The 18,078-nt window shown below is 45.0% G+C and overlaps 3 protein-coding genes and 1 non-coding gene across 4 annotated transcripts; 2 read left to right on the forward strand and 2 right to left on the reverse strand.

The window, feature by feature from the left end:
• Nucleotides 1-249: 249 nt before the first annotated feature.
• LOC132265881 (alpha/beta hydrolase domain-containing protein 17B-like) lies at nucleotides 250-2,689 on the forward strand. The gene is made up of 4 exons (XM_059766667.1): nucleotides 250-701; nucleotides 1,224-1,503; nucleotides 1,659-2,016; nucleotides 2,593-2,689. The coding sequence occupies exons 1-3, from the start codon at nucleotides 406-408 to the stop codon at nucleotides 1,968-1,970; spliced, it is 888 nt and encodes a 295-aa protein (XP_059622650.1). The 5' UTR covers nucleotides 250-405; the 3' UTR covers nucleotides 1,971-2,016; nucleotides 2,593-2,689.
• Nucleotides 2,690-5,325: 2,636 nt separating this feature from the next.
• LOC132265882 (senecionine N-oxygenase) lies at nucleotides 5,326-8,000 on the reverse strand. The gene is made up of 3 exons (XM_059766669.1): nucleotides 7,810-8,000; nucleotides 5,944-6,916; nucleotides 5,326-5,719 (listed from the first exon to the last, which is right to left on the reverse strand). Exons 2-3 carry the CDS (start codon nucleotides 6,907-6,909, stop codon nucleotides 5,405-5,407), a joined length of 1,281 nt encoding a protein of 426 aa, XP_059622652.1. The 5' UTR covers nucleotides 6,910-6,916; nucleotides 7,810-8,000; the 3' UTR covers nucleotides 5,326-5,404.
• Trnav-cac (transfer RNA valine (anticodon CAC)) lies at nucleotides 5,759-5,831 on the reverse strand. The gene has a single exon. It is a non-coding gene; the product is annotated as a tRNA-Val (tRNA).
• A 7,986-nt stretch (nucleotides 8,001-15,986) lies between the features above and the next one.
• LOC132266017 (farnesol dehydrogenase-like) lies at nucleotides 15,987-17,089 on the forward strand. The gene is made up of 2 exons (XM_059766841.1): nucleotides 15,987-16,717; nucleotides 16,942-17,089. The coding sequence occupies exons 1-2, from the start codon at nucleotides 16,008-16,010 to the stop codon at nucleotides 17,087-17,089; spliced, it is 858 nt and encodes a 285-aa protein (XP_059622824.1). The 5' UTR covers nucleotides 15,987-16,007.
• The last annotated feature ends 989 nt before the right edge of the window (nucleotides 17,090-18,078 follow it).

Here is an 18,078-nt window from a genome sequence, read left to right on the forward strand (position 1 = left end):
TTACATTTTTTTTCTTATCTCTCTTTAATTATTGACAATTAATACAATTTGATGAGGATGTGTTGAGGGAAATTGGTGACTTTCCAAAGATAAACTGTATTGAATAGTATGACGATTTTCTTATGAATACTTTTTTTTCTTTGAACACATTGATGTAAAATGATTTCTTGAAGTGTTAACAGATTAACGGATTTCTGGTATAACTCGCAATGTTTCGCTCCGACTTTGCCGGGAGGGCGCTGCTGTCGGAGAATCGCCAGCAGCGCCGCGGTGTGTGTTTCTGGCGCAGCTCAGTGACAGTGTGTGCAAATCCTGGAGTGTCTGTGGCGAGGGCAGGAAATACAGTGTTTTTGTGCTTTGGGCGGTTCTGTGAGACTCTCTCGTGGGGTGAAATATTTGCAAGACATGCCACCGGAGGCGAAAACGATGAACGGGCTGAGCTTCAGTGAGCTGTGCTGCCTCTTCTGCTGCCCGCCCTGCCCTGGCCGGATCGCGTCGAAGCTGGCCTTCCTGCCGCCAGAGGTGTCGTACGAGCTGAAGGCGGACGAGGGCTCCGCCACCAAGTACGCCCTGGTGCTGCTGGAGAAGGCCGACTGGCAGTACTCTGAGCGCGAGAAGGAGTTCTTCGAGGCCTTCTTCACGCGCTCCACGCGAGGCAACCGGATCGCCTGTCTCTTCGTCCGCTGCAGCTCGAATGCCAGGTAAGAGAGCACCTTCCGGCGCCTTTGTCTCGCGCCCTGACTCACGCCCGCAGGGGTGGGGCGTCCAAGGACGGGCGCCCTGGTGACCAGGAAGCGCGTCTCGCTGGGATTCCGCGACGTGTTTGCCATCTGTTCGCGCCTCGGGCGATAATAAGCCGTTGAGGGGCTAATGAGGAGCATTAATCCAATTATCGCTGCTATCGATTGACTCAGAGTGACGACAAATCCCGTATCCAATTTCCCAGGGAAGCACTGTGGCCAGAATTGCCACTGGGCGCGCATTATCTGCGGAGGAAGATAAGGCAATTTCCTCGGCAAACGGGCTCTTTTTGGGGGCGACGGTTGACAAAGGAAACGACGAAGACAGAGTTTAACAGCCCGCGCAGATAAGCGACTCCGCATAACTCACTCTCTAATGTTGTCCCAACCTTGACTAATTCGCCATGTCGCTCGACTTCACGCCTCGAGCTCCGGGAAGCACCGCGATGACGCAAATCCCCTTTCACTGTCTCTCGCCGCCAGGTTCACGCTGCTGTTCAGCCACGGAAACGCCGTGGACTTGGGCCAGATGACCAGCTTCTTCGTCAGTCTGGGCAAGCAGATCAACTGCAACATCTTCAGCTACGACTATTCCGGCTACGGCATGAGCACGGGAAAGCCGTCGGAGAAGAATCTCTACGCGGACATCGACGCCGCGTGGCACGCGCTGCGGACGCGCTACGGCATCAGCCCGGAGAACATCATTCTCTACGGCCAGAGCATCGGAACGGTGCCCACAGTGGATCTCGCCAGCAGATACGAGGTGAGCGTCAAAGTCTCAAGAAGAAATCACTTGAATTAGACAAATTAGACAATCGCGAATCTCTCATCTGAGCGACTCTCAGCTCTAATTGGGGTGAAGTGAGTCGGAAAATTGGTGCAGTTCAGTGAGTGCATGATTTTCTCACGGATTCCCAGGTCGGCGCCGTGATACTCCACTCGCCGCTCATGTCTGGCATGCGGGTGGCCTTTCCCGCCACGAAGCGCACGTGGTTCTTCGACGCATTCCCCAGCATCGACAAGGTGCCCAAGGTGACGTCGCCGGTGCTGGTGATCCACGGCACGGAGGACGAGGTGATTGACTTCTCGCACGGCGTCACGATCTACGAGAAGTGTCCGCGCGCCGTGGAGCCGCTGTGGGTGGAGGGCGCCGGCCACAATGACGTGGAGATGTACAGTCAGTATCTCGAGAGGCTGAAGCAGTTCATCTCTGTGGAGCTGGTCAACTGACAAAAGCAGAACTCCGCCAACAACAGCGCTCAAGAGGCTGCTTCCGGTGAGTGTCTCTCTCCCTTTCGCTTCCCTTGAGTTGTGCTGAGAGTGAGAAGTGTGACGCGATTGCAGACCGAGCGCGCCGCGCCTTTGTTCTTCCGACGTGGCGCGCGCAATCAGAGCTGAAATTGAGCTCGTTTGGCAAGAAAAGTGAAGTGGGAAAAGCGCAAACAATCAGCTTTTGCTTTTGTCTGGAGTGAGAGAATATTTTTTTTTTCTTAACATGCTAAAAAATGCGAAGCTACGAGAAATGCCTACAAAACAACGACCATTACTACACATATCATTCCTTTTATCTAATCAGGAGACCTACATTTGATGAGACTTTGCGTCTCTTGATAGTTCTACACAATTGCAGCTGATTTACAAGCTGTGCTTAAGATTTTTACATTTCTTTGCAAATAGGGAAGTCGCCGCATTGCTTCAATTATCGTATTTTCGTGCGACTTGAGAAGCTCAAATTTCCCATTGCATTCACTTCAGTCGGAGAATCTTTTCTTGCTTCACGGTTTTCCTCTGGAAAATACAGAATTGTGCTTTTCCGATGGGGGAAAATGAAATTATTAATGTTTCTCTGCAGGTGACGACATTCTGCACGCTTCCATCACGATCAGCTCATCGCCGACCAACAATTCTACGACTGAGAAGTTGCTCTAGCATCAGGCGCCCGGCGTCTCTGTCGCGGCCACGAACGCCGCCGCGGTGCGCATGTCGTGCACGAGCGGCGTGGCGCGCGACAGGAAGCCGGGCGACTGCCCGTGTTCCAGCGTGCTCGAGATCAATCTGAAGGTGAAGGCGTGTCGCTGTGCGCGCGAGCCCATCGAGCGCCAGCCGATGCCGCTGGGCGACTCTCCGGCCAGGGACTTCGTCACGGTGGACCTCGTGAGTGCCGCCACGAAGGAGGTGTGCGACAAGGTGCGCGTGCACGTGCCGGGGGACCGACGGCGTGTGTTGGTCCTCAAGCTCACGGACGTGAGCGTGCGCTGTGACGGCGGAATGTCGCATGAGCTGCAGTTCGCCAACGGGACGAAGCACTTCGTGTCCAAGGGAGACGCGCTGCGGTTCAACGTGAAGGACTCGGGTGTGATTTGCGCGAAGAAGGAGCACGCAAGGGGCGCTTCGAAGGGTGGTGGGAAGAAGAAGGCCGCCAGGAAAGTGCTGAAGAGTCAGAAGAGCGAGGACGGCAAGATGTACAGCAAGTCTGTGGATGATATGACGCTGGACAACAAGAAGGCGACACTGTGCGTGAAGGAGGATGGCAAAGTGCTGTCCAAGTCCGTGCAGGATCTCTCCGAAGGCAGTCCGTCGGAGTTCAGCGACATGAACTCCATTGAGCTCATTATAATATCGGATGAGTTTCTCAATGAGACCACGAAGCAGGAGGTGATTATTGTGAATGACAGAAAAGACATCGAGTCGCGCCGTCCGAAGCTCACTGTCGCCAAGGAGAAGACGAAGAGGGACAAGTCACCGAAGGAGATCACCCGCAAGAGCACCAGCAATCAGTCCAGGCGTCGTTTGGTCATCATTTCCGATGAGTACAAGAAGAAGTCGCTGGAAAATAAGACGATCGTGGTGACGAAGGGCAAGTATGATGCCCCGAAGAAGGCCGAGAAGACGCCCAAGATGCCGGAGAAGTCCATCGCGGATGCCGTGGGTGAGATCAACAGCAAGATCATCTCGTGCGTGCTGCAGAGCTACGAGGAGCCCGACACGTCGATGCTGGAGAACAAGGACATCAAGCAGCCCACAGAGGCGCCATCATCACTTCCCACCTGCTGAACTCTGGGCAGGATCAATCTCATCTGTGACCCTCCTTATCGTTGTTGTGAGGTGCGAGCCGTGCAAAAGACCATCAAAGTTTACTTTTACTTAAGTGTTGTGCTCTTTTTACACGTTCTATTGACAATCTTTACCTTTTATTAATTACTGTTGTACGCATAGTTCTTTTTTCTATCGGATATGTTTAAGTATATGTTTTTTGGCTAAGTTTACTGTGTGGAGAATCAATTGTTGGACGGCTCGGTCGAGTGGGTGTGGCTCGCGGAGATCCCCAGGAATTGATTGTTCTCATTTTTAAGGGAATAATTTTCTCATAGCGCGCAATGAGTGATTGAAATTTCTGCCTTTCCCACGTGGATTTTTGTGCAATATTTGCTCTTTTCTCGTTTTGTTTTTCACTTCACTCAACGAGTGTGTTTTGTATCATTTTTCTGGAAGGTTAATCAAAAAAAAAGCAGAAGTGCAGTGCGAAATGGGAATCAAATTAGTCGATTTAGCTGGTTAAGAATTCTCCCATGCTAGATTTATCATTCTTCCCACAATTAAATCTCTCCATCACTGTTAGGAGGCAATTTTCCACCGTCTTTCCAATCTTTGTACATACACAGATAATTGCGAGGAGATTTGATTTAATTGCCGACGGGGTGGAGCGCAGTGGCGTGCAGAGTTCCCCTCTTTTTTGAAATGGGGAAGTAATTTTATGATTATATGGATATTGTTCTTGCCAATTGTTGGGTTGTTGAGTTCACTTTCTTCGTTGTAGATTAAGGAATTGATTTTCTTTTCCTTTTGCCATGATTCATTGTCAAATTGGAAATTATATTAATGTTAAATTCTTAAAATAATACTCTTTTATGTGAGTTCAAATTGATTTTTTTGGGAAAATACTTTTGCACGCTACTGAATTCACACAAACACACACACACAAAATTGAGAGCGACTCTCTCAAGTGCTTAAAGACTGTACATTTTATCGAGTGGATGAGAATTAAAAGCATCACTTTGAGCAACATTGTGGGAAATGTGAGAAGAAAAGATGTAGGAAAACTCAAGGGTTAAGTGTGGTGTAAGAGGGGAGGAAAAAGTGTTTTCGCGAACGGTGAAGGATTGAACAAATATCAAGGTGCTAATGAGAGTGAGGATAGTGGCAAAAGAGAGGGAAAATCCATGGAAGAATCACACGTTTTTTGACTGCAAAGTTAGGAACATTATTATATGTAAAGTAAAGTTTTAATTAGATGGATAATGTGAAAGTAACAATCATAATGGAAAATTCATTATACAAAGATGTAATCTGGTAATTTGCATTTATATATGATATAGTTGTAAATTAATTATATACACACTTTAGCATGAGAGTCCACTTAATGCGAATAGCAACCCTTCATTTTCCTTAGATAGTATTATTAGGGCCAGCGCGAGTGTGTGCAGAGAAGTGCAAAGAGGGAAACTGTAGGTGTTTAAAAGACAAGAAAAATCCGTCGTGTTAGTCGTGAAGAGAGAGGGTGGATTGGATGTAAGAAAGGAAGACGTTGTGTGTAAAACATTTATTAGTTAAAAATAACAGTAATGTAATGGCATATAGAGCATTTTTTCCCCCTCTTGGCGTTTCTACTTCACCTGAATGAATGTCTCATCGTCGACAATCTCGTACACGTCATTGCGGAAGTTCGTGAGGTCATCCAGGAACTTCTGGCTGCTCTCGTTGTGCAATTTCGTGATGACGGGCTTCAGGGGCACCAATCCAGCACACTCGGCCAAGTCAGCGTAGTATTTGCCCTGATCTGGGCCCATCATGTGAGCGTGGCGCTTCTTGTAGCCTCGTTTCTGGAATCTCTCCTCCATCTCGCGCTGCGTGTCCTCCAGCATTTCCTGTCGCGACGGCATCGCCATTCCGCCGCTCCACAGCTTCACGCAGAAGCGCACCTTTGGAGAGAGAGGAAAAAAAATATGAAAAAAAACAACTGTTTCCGCCCGGGATCGAACCGGGGGCCTTGTGCGTGTGAAGCACACGTGATAACCACTACACTACGGAAACTACAAAAGTACTTGGGCAAACTCTGCTCATGTCACACTGTTTCGTGCACAAAATGTAGCCAAGATTCAGGGACTATGACGAAGGCTCTTAAAGTTAAGAGACTGACACTCACCTGTAGGTCAATCATTTGGCACGCACAGACGTAGAAAGGGAGGCCGGCGAAGCCCATGGTTGGGTAGTTGATGTTGATGCAGTGCTTGTAGAGAGGCTGCACGAAGTTCTGATCCACGGAGATGCCGCAGTCGACGCTGAGGAAGGGGAACGTGTAGCGATATCCTGTGCAGAAGAGCACCACGTCGAAGGTCTCTGTGACGCCGTCCTGGAAGAGCATTCCGTCTGTGGTGAACTTGATCGGGTCCGGGCGCTGAACCACGTTGGGAGGGAACTTGGTCTTGGGCGGCTCGGGCAGATGATGGCTCAGCGTCACGCGCTCGGCCCACTTGGAGATGTCGTAGGCGATGTCCATGCCGCTCGGGCCGGCGCCAATCACGAGCACCGTCTGGCCCTTGTACGGCTCCGGACACCGGTAGTCGTGGCTGTGCGTAAGGCGTCCGCGGAAGTCGTCCTGGCCAGGATAGCGCGGAAGGTAGGGTGTGTGGTAGTGGCCGTTGCAGACGAAGATGAAGTCAAAGGTTTGCGTCAGCAGCTCATCGTTGGGCATGTCCTTCACCATCACCTCCCACGTGTGGGGCTCCGTGGCCTGTCCCAGAGGCCTGACTCGGATCACGTGGTGGTTGAACTTGATGAGCGACGTGACGTTGAAGGACTTTGCGTAGGATTGCAGGAAGGCGAGCATCTCCGCGGCCGGAATGTAGGACACTCCATCGCCGGGAATGGGAAAGTCAGGATAGCCCATGATCTCCTTGGGCAGATTCGTCCTCAGGCCGCGGTACATTGACGTGTGCACCTGCAGGCCGAACTTGTCCGTGCCCACGTCGTCCGAGTAGACCCACGTTCCTCCTGGTTGGGACATCTGCTCGAACACCGTCACGTCCATCCCGGCGGCGATGCTGTGCTTGGCCGCACAGAGTCCCGCCGTTCCAGCTCCGATCACTGCCACCCTCTTCTTGGCGCCCATGCTTGATCTGCAACAAATGGGGCATTTAGAGGGATTAACAGAGTGCAGCAGGTAAAAGGAGTCTCTGGACTTATCCAGAGTGGAATATTCCACTCGTCTTCCAGGCACTCCTTCTGCATTACTGGTGGCTTAAGTCGAGACCGGTCATTCAAGAAATATCACTCAATTAATCTCGTGAATTGAGGCACGTTTCGCTCATTAACTGAAATACAACCGAACTTGGGCTTAAGACAACTCTCTGATAAGTCGTGCCGCGACTGATTGCAATCAAATTTGGCGCGAAATTCTGCGAGTCTCTATTTTCATCCCACTCATAAATCATATTTTGCGCCCAAACGTTAATTGTTTCTTAATTGATCCTCACTCTTATCACTGCGACTTTGAGAGGCTATCGCGATGATCTTGAATTGCCTGGGGAGATTTTATGTTACTTTATGTTGATTAATCAGCCACTGACTGACTTCCTATGGCAACAAGGCATATTTTATCGCATATATGTTTGATTTTCTCAGACATGCTGAGGCGACAGTCTCTCGGACAAAGTGATCATTGGTGCTCAAATGTTGGTATATCAGGAAAGACAAATAGCCGGAGAAAAAGGTCAAAATGCATTGGGCGAGCAATTATTAATTACTGCACTTTGGAGATCATGCATTGTTGCCCAAAATGCTGATCAAGGGACAAATGGCTGGAGAAGAAGAGCGAAAAAAACCAACCAGCCATTAATTACTTGATGGGAAATGCTAATGAGATGCAGAGATCAGTGGATTCTGGTCACAATCGAGTCATGTGATGTTTTTATGAATGCGCGCTTGAGCTAGAAAACGGGAAAAACAAGCGAGAGATTGCAGCGAAAAAGTCATGCAAATTATTTGGATAAAAGCCACAAAAGTCACTCACCTCGAGTTTGGTTCGCGGGTATATAAGGAAATGCAAGTCACAATGCACAAATGTATTGAAGAGAGTATATATTTTGAAGTTATTTTGCGCACTTCTTCGCAGAAACTCTTTCGCCTCTGATCGATGTGATCGTGTTGAGTGCCTCTTGTGAACTGACGAGAGACTTGAGCGAAGGCAGATTTTATGTCCAGTGAGGAAATCGTCTCACTGATTAAGTTTCACTCACTCCTCTTACACGCTGAGACTTGCTTTTTTTCTTAACTCCCATTCAAAATTCAATTCAATAAAATATGACGTAAAATATCTGTCAATGTCACTTTGACAGCGCATCGAATCATTTTTTCAATGCATTTTCCCCAAATTTGAGGAAGCTAAATTGAGTATCTGAACTGCTAATATTTGCTGTTCAACTATTATCTATTCCTAGCACATGCATTGGATCTAGAAGATTGATAACACGAATGTAATTAATTTGCGCGTTCTTCAATAAACAATCACACTTTTGTTGATTTACTGCTATATGGGTTGATTTTCCGATAGAAAACCGCTCATAATGGCTCATCTTGGCAACAATACAATGGAGAAGTTCATATATTCTCCAACATGTGCTAGAAAATTCATTGTGTTGAGGTCAGAGATGACTTCCATGTGAAAGCAAAAAGTCTGTGAAGTGTTATCAAAGAGAAAATTCAATAGAATTCGTCTGCTATCAAGTCATGAGCCAAGTGCTAAAGTTTTTCAACCTCTTCATTATATTAAAAAGAAATAATTGCGTGCGTTCTGCATAATTGATAACACTGTGGAAGTCATTAATTACTCTGAGGAAAATTTCTCAAGATCGCATCGGAAAGAAGTAAATATTATTCACAGACTTCTCAAGAGCTTTTTCCTCCACATTCATAGCAGAGGAAGTTGAGCTTTTTGTCACATTACTCTTTATCAGTTTGACAATGGTTCAAAACTCAAGACAAATTCCATGTGATCTCATCGAAATTCCTCTTAGTAACCAATGCCGAAAGCATTTCTGATGCTCGCAATGGAAAAAAATCTAGGCCAAATAGAATAAATAAAATTGAGTGAGATTGAAGAGTTTTTGCAGGAAGAAAACTCTTTCGTGTTTTTCCATTACAATCGTTATGAATTCCTTTCAGTAGTTTTTCATTACTTGAGAGGAATAATTCAGATATACAAAACAGATTAAGAGCAAGAATGGAACTTTATTGTTAATCACAAAAGCTTCTCTTGTATAAAAATATAATGCATTTAAATGTAAATTTAATGAAAAGTAACTTTTTGTGTAAATCGCATGAAGTTCCACCAAAAAATGTATTTATTATATTACAAGTTCCTCAATAAATGCCACGCTCTTCTCTAATTCATACTTATAACACATTCCTCTTAGTGGTATTCAAGGTTTAATTCAAATATGTTTTGCCAGAAATCACGCATCATAGATTAATCAAGTGTTATCAGTGAGTTAAGACAACATGCAAAACACACCCCCAAGAGGCCAAAGGCTAAATTTAATCAAGTGAAAATCAGACCTTCTGACGCAAAACATCACGACAAACTCTCAAATAATAGTTCATCTAGTGAATTTTTAAGAGAAATATTCAAACTGAGCAATTTTGAGAGAGTCTTTTAGTCGAGACACAGCGAAGCGAATTCTTGAAACATCTCTTAACACTGTTTCATGAAACTCGTGTTTCACTTTCACATCCCTCCTTTTCAGTCGCCTTTTCGATGAGAAGCGCTGATGATAGGTCAATTTCTGTGGTGAAACTATCAATTAAACATATGTTGCGAAAATGGACAATGTCCGTGGGATAATCTATTTATATCATATGCATTTTTCACGCTCATTCAGCTTCACAGTGGCGAAATTTCTATCAGAACTCCAATTCTGATGCCTTCTGTTGCATTTATCTGCACACAAAAGGACTCAGGAGAACGATAATGATCACTGGGCTGCATGTTGTTGCTTCTCTTCGCCATTTCTGGGACTCTGTTGAGGAGAAAAGGATGAAATGGTCATGTGAAGATGTGAAAAAAAAACCCCATACTCTTCATTTATGCAATTTTAGGACATGATTGTCTCTCAGGAGGGGTTCTCTTTGTCCTGACGACTTGCCTGGGCTCTCAAAAAGTCTCAAGATGTGACCCTTTCCAGAGATGCGACCGTTTCTTCGCTAACACTCTTCGCATTCTTGCTGAGCTTCTGTTGGCGGAAAAAGTGTGTCGGGTGGAGAAATATGCTGAAGAATCCGTTAAAATTCACTCAATTAAATAGTTAATTAATATTCATAATTAGAATTGCTCACCGTTTGCAATTAATCATTCCTCAGCGTCTCTTTGGCGTTTCCATAAAAGGAGGAAACGGAGGACATTCCTTGAATATTTTCACGGCGTCGCTTGTGACAAAAATTGATGGAGATGAGGAAAAAAGGAGAGGAAAAAAAAGTGGCCAGAGAGAGTGTGTATGGAAATGAGGAAAAGGCGAGAGAGGATGTGAAAAAGTGTCAAGGATCGATGATGAACAGCCGCCGAAAGACAGTAGATGCCAGCCATGAAAGAGTCCTCGAGGAGAATTGGTGCAGATAATCCATGAAGCGGAGAAGGATTGTCACCATATGGGGCAACATGATGATTCCCCGGAGCCATGAAGGAAGGATTCCGCAGAGGATTATCACGGCACCTCCTTGGTCAGGAGTGTTTGGTGTCATAGCAGCGGATTATCTCAGTTTTTGGACTACTTTTATGCAAAAATATCATAACACTGGACACAAACAACTGATTGTGATCGCGGATTAACCCATTTTTGGGCAGAAATCTCATTTCAAACGTACCGACAATCGTCCAACTCTTTGCTTTGAGCCACATTTCACAGATGCACACGATTGAGCTGCCATTTTGAGTCAATGTGATGCTTGGAGAGCAAATATTTCTGTTAAATCTTCTGAGAAATCAAGCCTCGGGAGATAATTTACGTCTTAACACTCTCCCAAAAGCAATAACATCACCACAGAATTGGCCATAAAGAAACCCCAAATCCTTCTCCTAATTCCTTTACACCCTTTCTTCTGCCATCGAGCATGATGTTGCGAGATCGCGCGCCCTCGAGATCGGGGGACTTTTTTTCGTCTTCCTCTGAACATCCCTCGAGCAGTAAACAACTCAATCCGTCGTCCTTTATTCACCTCCTCATGCGCGTGTGACCCAGAAACCTCTTGGCGGCAACTCTTTTCAACTCATCCGCCGAGAGAAGCCGTGGCGAGGGATCTCGAGCGCGTGTTAAGATCAACTTTCGTGGCACAACAGAAGAGTAATTCAATCGGATTTGCACCCATTTGATACATATTTGTGCTGAGAGTCTGCAATTTTCGCCACTTTTTTCTCTATCGCGTCATGTTCAAAGGAAGGGTAATGAAATCCCGGTGGCGCAAAAGAAGTCACAACTGAGTTTTGGGGTGAGAGAAGGGATTATTAAATTGCAGAAATTTTTCCTTTGATGTGTGAAAAGGCAATTTTTTTCCATGTGCGACTTTCACTCTTTTCCCTCGCTTTTCTGTCGCTGGCGTTTTCTGGAGGAAAAACTCTCGCATGCTCGGCTCGGACGCGCGGGGCCACGTTGACGTAACCTTAGCAACCCCTTTCCTGGAAATTAATCTCCTCTGTGACTCCTCACCGTCACCACTCGGAGGTGAAAGTTTCCCGTGAAGATGGATACGTCGAGTGGGAAAAACAAACTCCGCGCGAATGTCCTTCACTTTGGGGAGGTTGGAAAATTCTCAGAGTCGCTCTCGCAGGCTCAAGAAGATGTTGACAATGGAAGATTGATTTGGCAGCCCCTATGGCCTGGGATTCTCTCTCTTGCACACACTCTTCAATGAAATTTTCTCGAGCCTTGTGACGAAATTGGGTGGGATTTTTCCACCCGCGCGCCAAAAGTGGCAGGAAAAGTAAAAGCGAAAGTTCACTTTCGTCACTCTCGTGCGATGGTTTTTCCACACTCAAAGACTTTCTCTCTCCTCTCAGTCCCTCGCGTGGAGTGTTTTCCTTTTGCCCCAGAGCCACATAACACGAGCTGACGGGAAAGTGAGAAGATTGTGTTAAAAGTAACCCAAGAATGATTTAATAAAGTGTCACCACCCGGTTAAGGAGGGAGACTTGAGCAGCCACTCTTGTCACATCCACTCTCGCTGGCCAACAATTCCACCATGATCAATCTTCGCTGCCACACGTGAGACTCCCTGACCGTTGCAAGTCCCCACAGACTCCGCACTCCACGTGTCAGACATTCCATATGTAAACCACTAATTGCTGCTCACCTTAGCACAGATCGTCCATCACAGAGCCTCTGGACCTCTGCAATATGCTCTTCCAGATGGACGCAAAGGGTTCGCCCGGCGACTTGAGGCTCAAATTACACTCCATGATCCAGCTAACAACTCGCTCTGTGCGCTGCAGTCAAGGGGGAGATAACATTGTGAAGTATTTGGAAGTAAAAAGAATTGTTTTCAGCATATATTACCACTAAATAACCTTCAAAATCATTCATTCTTGCACCTAAGCTGATATTATTTGCAATTTACTGGCATAATAAGAATGAAATTTGATGTTAAACTGTATTAATTATGCTAAAATTGATCATAACCTCTAAAATATTCTTTCAGTATACAAAATTATCTATTTTAAGAGTTGCTTATGATTATTTCTACTCTTAAATAGGTAATTTCAGTTCATTGTCGATTTAAAACAGATTATTATTTCCCAAATTTGCCTTTAAATCACTCCGAATATGTTTCTTTCATGGATTCTTAAAGATATTTCAACGTCATTTTAAAGTTATCCAAAAGAGCGATTGGAAATTGCTGAAGATTTAAGATATTTCTTAAACACTCTTTCTCCGTAAGTTTTCAAAGTCACACAAATACAAAAATTGTGTCTTTTTAAGTCAAAGAACCCTTAAATTTAGTTAGAAATTCTATGAAATTCCGAAAGGGAAGAAAAAATAGAGTAAGAACTGCCAAATTGTTGGGCACAGTTAAGCCATAATATCTCCTCCTTGGCTGCATTGTTTGGACTTCATCAATTTTCCATCGCTGATGCCGTGGCCATTGGAATAACCGATGCCAGCAGTTGTTCTGGGCAATTCATCCCTTCATCGGTGATGCATGAGCAATTTGTGGATGGTCATTTTCTGACCTTCGGCTGACATTCCTCCGGCACGCGGAACACAAACTAACCCTGGAGGGAAGTGCAAAAATTTGCAAATCCATAAATTAATAAAGTTTTACTGTGGCCCACGCAAGGACAAAGTTTGTGCTCTGGAAAGTCTCGCTCCAATTTGGTAGTTTATGTGCCTTTTGTCCGCGCGTGTATTTGTCCAAAAACCAAAAAGTCAAACTGGTAGAAGGAAAAAAGTGCACACGGACAGTAAAAAGTGCCCAAGTTATATGGCATGGGTTTTTGTGACTTTTTCGTGGAAGAGTCAAATAAGGGTGGAACTTTATGGGCTCACCAGTGACTTTGTGTCCACAGAAAAAAAGCCAATATTGGCCGTTGTAAAAAAATTGTCACACATTTTTCTCGCCCTGAAAGAGCATGCGAACAGAAGACTTCGTGGGACTTTAATGGAATTTCCTTTGAGCAGTGAGTGACTTAATTAGATTAACAAGTCAATCGGGCATTTTTACGCGTAATTCCTCACTCCATGTCTTCCAAGACAGGCTTATTTTTTTCCTGAGCACGGCTTCTCTTCCTGGAATATTCCACCCCCTCAAGACGAAAGAAGCCATAGAGTTCACCTCTTCCTCTCAGGATTTATCCATTTTTAATTTCCCCATTAATACGGCCAAATTACTTCGGGAAGAAGTCACTGAGGATGTCCAGAGGAAAAAAAGAGTCCTTGACGCTTATAATTTATAACCCAAAGGACGATATTGCTGACGGAAATCGTGTCGATATGGAACACTTTCCAACAGATGACAGGAAGTGTTAACATATTTTCCTTCACGACTCAAATCCAAGTCCTTTTCCTCAATAAAACTCCACTCAAAAACATTCCCAGCAAACTTATGATTCTCAGAGATGTCATGAAAAATGATAAATCATTAGTTGACAATCCTTTCTGGAGAGAAAATATCATTCTAAGTCTACTGAAAATGATGCAAGTTTAGCTCCTTCGCAGTTTCTTGCGCCAAAAAACCTCTTTTCATCCCTTGACCATCCCTTTTGTCCGGCCATGGGTCAGAGAAACTCACTCTCTGAGCCTCTTTTTCAGGCTCAGCAGCTGCAGCCCATAAATTATTGCACAACAAAACGCCAACATTATTAACAATTTAACTCATTTCTTTTCTTCTCGTGCTCCCTTTTTTTTGCTGGCGATCCTGCGGAGGAACAAAGGGTGTGTGTAGGCCAGAATTCCTTCTTGTTTCTTCCTGGATCGTGTGCAATATGTGAGAGAAAGGGGTTTCCAGCCTCATGAATTATTGCGCATCTCCAGCAGAGAAGAATCTCTCCTCATCTCCGTTTGCGCAGAATTCCAGGGAATTCTGGCCGATGAAAAGGGCAATTTTTTTTCTGTAAATTCCCAATCATAATTTAATACAAATTTGTTGTGACAATGTCAGTTGAAAAGTGCGCCAAATTGATCGACAGTAGCTTGAGAATTGATGGGGGTGAATAAGTGGCCCAGAGACACTCTCGCTCAGCCTAGAGAAGAGGATTTTATCTATTTACCCATCGAGGAATTCCATTTAATGTATTCTCTCAGGCAGAAAACTGTCAATTTGTGTCAATATACATTTTAATGGAAATCTCGCAGCTCACAATTAGTTCACTTTTAGAGAGAAGCGAGGGGTGCAATTTTGTGCTTAGAAAACCCCTTCTTAGGTGGTCCAGTAAAAAATGCCTCATCTTCTCTCAACTCCTTTGCCGTGCGAGCCTTTGTGTTGCTCAGCAAATAGGGAAAAACAACCCTTCGTGTAAAAATGTTATCAGATACAATTAAAATCAAATTATCCCCCCAGTTTAGTGTGTTTGTTTGTGTTGGATGGCAACACATTTTGACCTCGCTTTCACCCCTTTTGGGAGTGAGTGAGACAACCAAGGTAAAAGGGTAATAAAAATGACATGAAACTCTTGGGCCTGAAGAACCCTTTTCTCGAGTGTGTGCACAGAGCACACAAACACGAAGGGTAAACAGGAGCTCAACCCTTGCGGAAAGTGAGGGTTGATTCTGCCAGTGTTTTGTGGGCCATTCGGTGGCAAATGATGGCAACACAGTGGGTGTCTCACTTTACTGCACCCAAAAGAGCGCAAGAGAGTTTCCATGGCGATGGAAGGGTTGCGAGGAACACATTCGGAGCCATTTAGAACTTCGTTTTGCAAGTAATTCTTTCAAATCTCACAAGCATTCTTTCAAATTAACGACTGAAAGAAATCCCAAATTTCCATTTGATCTCTCAAACCGTCATAACGGATATCAGGACCTTCACAATCCTCTCAATTCATTGCTTTTGGCGGCAAAGCGAATGAAAAGAGAATTGATGAATTTCGTGGAAAGCCAAAAATGCAACCCCCGATGAGAATTGTACAAATTGGAGTAAATTTCAACTCATTCCCTACCTTTTCCACTGACTGTACAGCAAAAAAAACTCCTGCCCAAGGAGATCGATGAGGGCTTCAGAGAAGAAACTGGAGGATAAATAATTATTATTATTTATATAAACCTTTCGCTCCTTTCAAATTTGGCATCAGGCGCCGAAGGTTTCACAAAAAACTGCAACCCTCGACGAATCCTTTAATTTCTTACCCCGAACGGAGGTCCCAAAGTGAATTTTTTTCGAATGAAATTTCGTCTTGTGCACCTTTTTTGGTGGGGATGTTTGTGTCTCTCATGACGTAATTACAATTTCTGGATGGTTGTACCAATTAAATTCCGAGGAGAACGCCTTCTTCCTATACAATTAACCCACGTGCGAGCATTGAAATGCAAGGGGCGGCCAAGTAGTGAGTTTAGTGGGAATTTCTTCTGAAAATGTGGTTTATATTGAGAGATATTGACCTAATTTCACCTTGACATAATGAGCCAATATAAACTTTTTACCGTCCAAAAGACCAAGACAATTAAAGCCTTAATGAGTGCGATCAAATCAGATATAAAAGGTGAGAAATGTCTCAAAGTGAAGCGCAAAATGAGTCAGTGGATCAGTAGAGTGGCTGTTGTGACGGCAGTGAGTTCGGGTGTTGGATCTGCAATTGCCAAAGATTTGGCCACTGTTGGGATGACTGTTGTTGGATTGACAACAAGCTCGAAGCAGCTGAAAGACTTCAAGAACACTCTGCCAAAGGAAGTGAGTGATAATCTGCATTTATCGCTGTGTGATTTGCAAAGCCGAGAAGAAATATCCAAGACTTTTGCGCAAATTGAAGAGAAATTCGGTGGTACCGACGTACTGGTGAACAATGCAATGTTTCGTGACTTCTCATTTCGCATTTTCGAGCAGAAAACATTCGCGAAAATCCGCAATACTTACGACACAAACATCCTGGGACTGACTCTATGTACACGAGAGGCTCTGGAGTCCATGAAGCGTCGCTCTGTCGGTGGACACATCATCAGTATTAATAGTTTTGCAGAGAGTGTTGCGCGACAGAAGCGGAAAACTCTTCCTTCAACGCGGTTTGCTGTGAACGTCTTGGCTGAGATGTACCGCGAAGAGAATCCAGGAGTAAAAGTCACCAACATCGATACTCGATTTGTGGCGAAAGGTGACGCAGATGAGCCTTATCTGGACACCCAGGATATCTGCCAAACCGTCCGATTTGTCCTGCAAACATCCCCAAATGTCAATGCTGAGAGTGTTTCGCTGGCACAGCACTTATTCGCCCCGCGCCATGGACAGTGAATTCCGTGGATTTTCAACGCCTGCAGATGTGAATGCGAACAGGCCCCAGAAAAAACGATCATGTGATGAACTTTACACACTCTTCCTCGATTATTTCATCCCTCGAAATCGATATTGGGACTAGAGTATCGTGTTTCGGGGCGAAATGCATTTGTTCTGCGTGACGCACGGCAAACAAGGTCTGCGAGAAAAAATCAAATGATTAAATTGTTTGTCGAAGATCAGCGAGTTTTGGTGATGTGGGTGGAATTGGAGCGCCACCCCTCCAGGGCAATCCATCACCGTGGCATCAAGTCCAATTCATCCCCGGCGAATCTTCCATCACATTGAATAAAACACCATCGCATGGGAGATCCATCAACCCTTGAGAGCTGCCCTATCAGGTAATTGGCCATCTCTCGAAGGGGGTAAGGATGAGGCGCACTGTGCGGAGATGTTCAGGGGTTCAGGAAGCATCGGAAAGTGCGCCTCAAGGCGTCAGATTTTTTTTCCTTGCTCTTGTGTGGAAATGAAAGGATAAAGGGAATTTTTGTCCGCACGAAATTGATTACAATCTCGGCGAGAAACAGGTAGAAGGACTAAGATAAGTCTGACAGGTCGCTTTATCAATTAAATTTTCAAATAAAAGTCTAGTAATGGCAAAATCTTTCAGTCTAAGACAACTTTAAGCAATTTAGAAAGAGAGAAATGGAAATATTTTTCAAATAATCAGTCAAAATTCCTACAGTGATGCTTTTTCTACCCTTTTTAACCTGCAGAGAAAAGAGGTTCAGTCAATTACCTGCAATGCCACAAAAAATCCAACCTCAGCTGAAAAAAAGTCTTAGCACTGCAAACAAAGATTTTACCCCTTTAATTTGTTGATACAAGCAATTGACGATGCGATGACGAGGGTTGTTTTTTCTCTTCTCGATGCCTCATTCAATTACCCCTTTTCTTCACTCTCATTCTCTGCGTCTTTTTGGGTGGGCCCCAGTGAAATGCAATTTCTCTGCCAGCCCTTCTTTATTTAATTTCCACACAATGGCGCGCTGCTGATTCATGGCGGCAATTAGAAGAATTGGGGGCGTGTTGAAGGGTTAATTCTCCTCGTTTGCGTATTCACGGAAAACCTTGGTGGCGGTGCTGAAGAAAATGTCTCAATCAATCAACGAAATATTCCGTATTAATTAAATAGAACGAACATGACGAGGCGGATTTCGTCTTTCTTAAAGGCTTTTGTGCTTGAGCTCCAACCCTTCCCTGGAGGCATGCAATCAATTACATGAGTCACGGTGCGTCTGAGGGACAATTTTTCAGTGATTCCTGGGCGAGTCGGTGGGTGAGTTGGTACGGCATGTGGAGGACGTGTCCGGCA

The sequence above is a fragment of the Phlebotomus argentipes genome, unplaced genomic scaffold (genome assembly GCF_947086385.1).
Source record: "Phlebotomus argentipes unplaced genomic scaffold, Phlebotomus argentipes genome assembly contig_5, whole genome shotgun sequence".
Taxonomy (NCBI): domain Eukaryota; kingdom Metazoa; phylum Arthropoda; class Insecta; order Diptera; family Psychodidae; genus Phlebotomus; species Phlebotomus argentipes.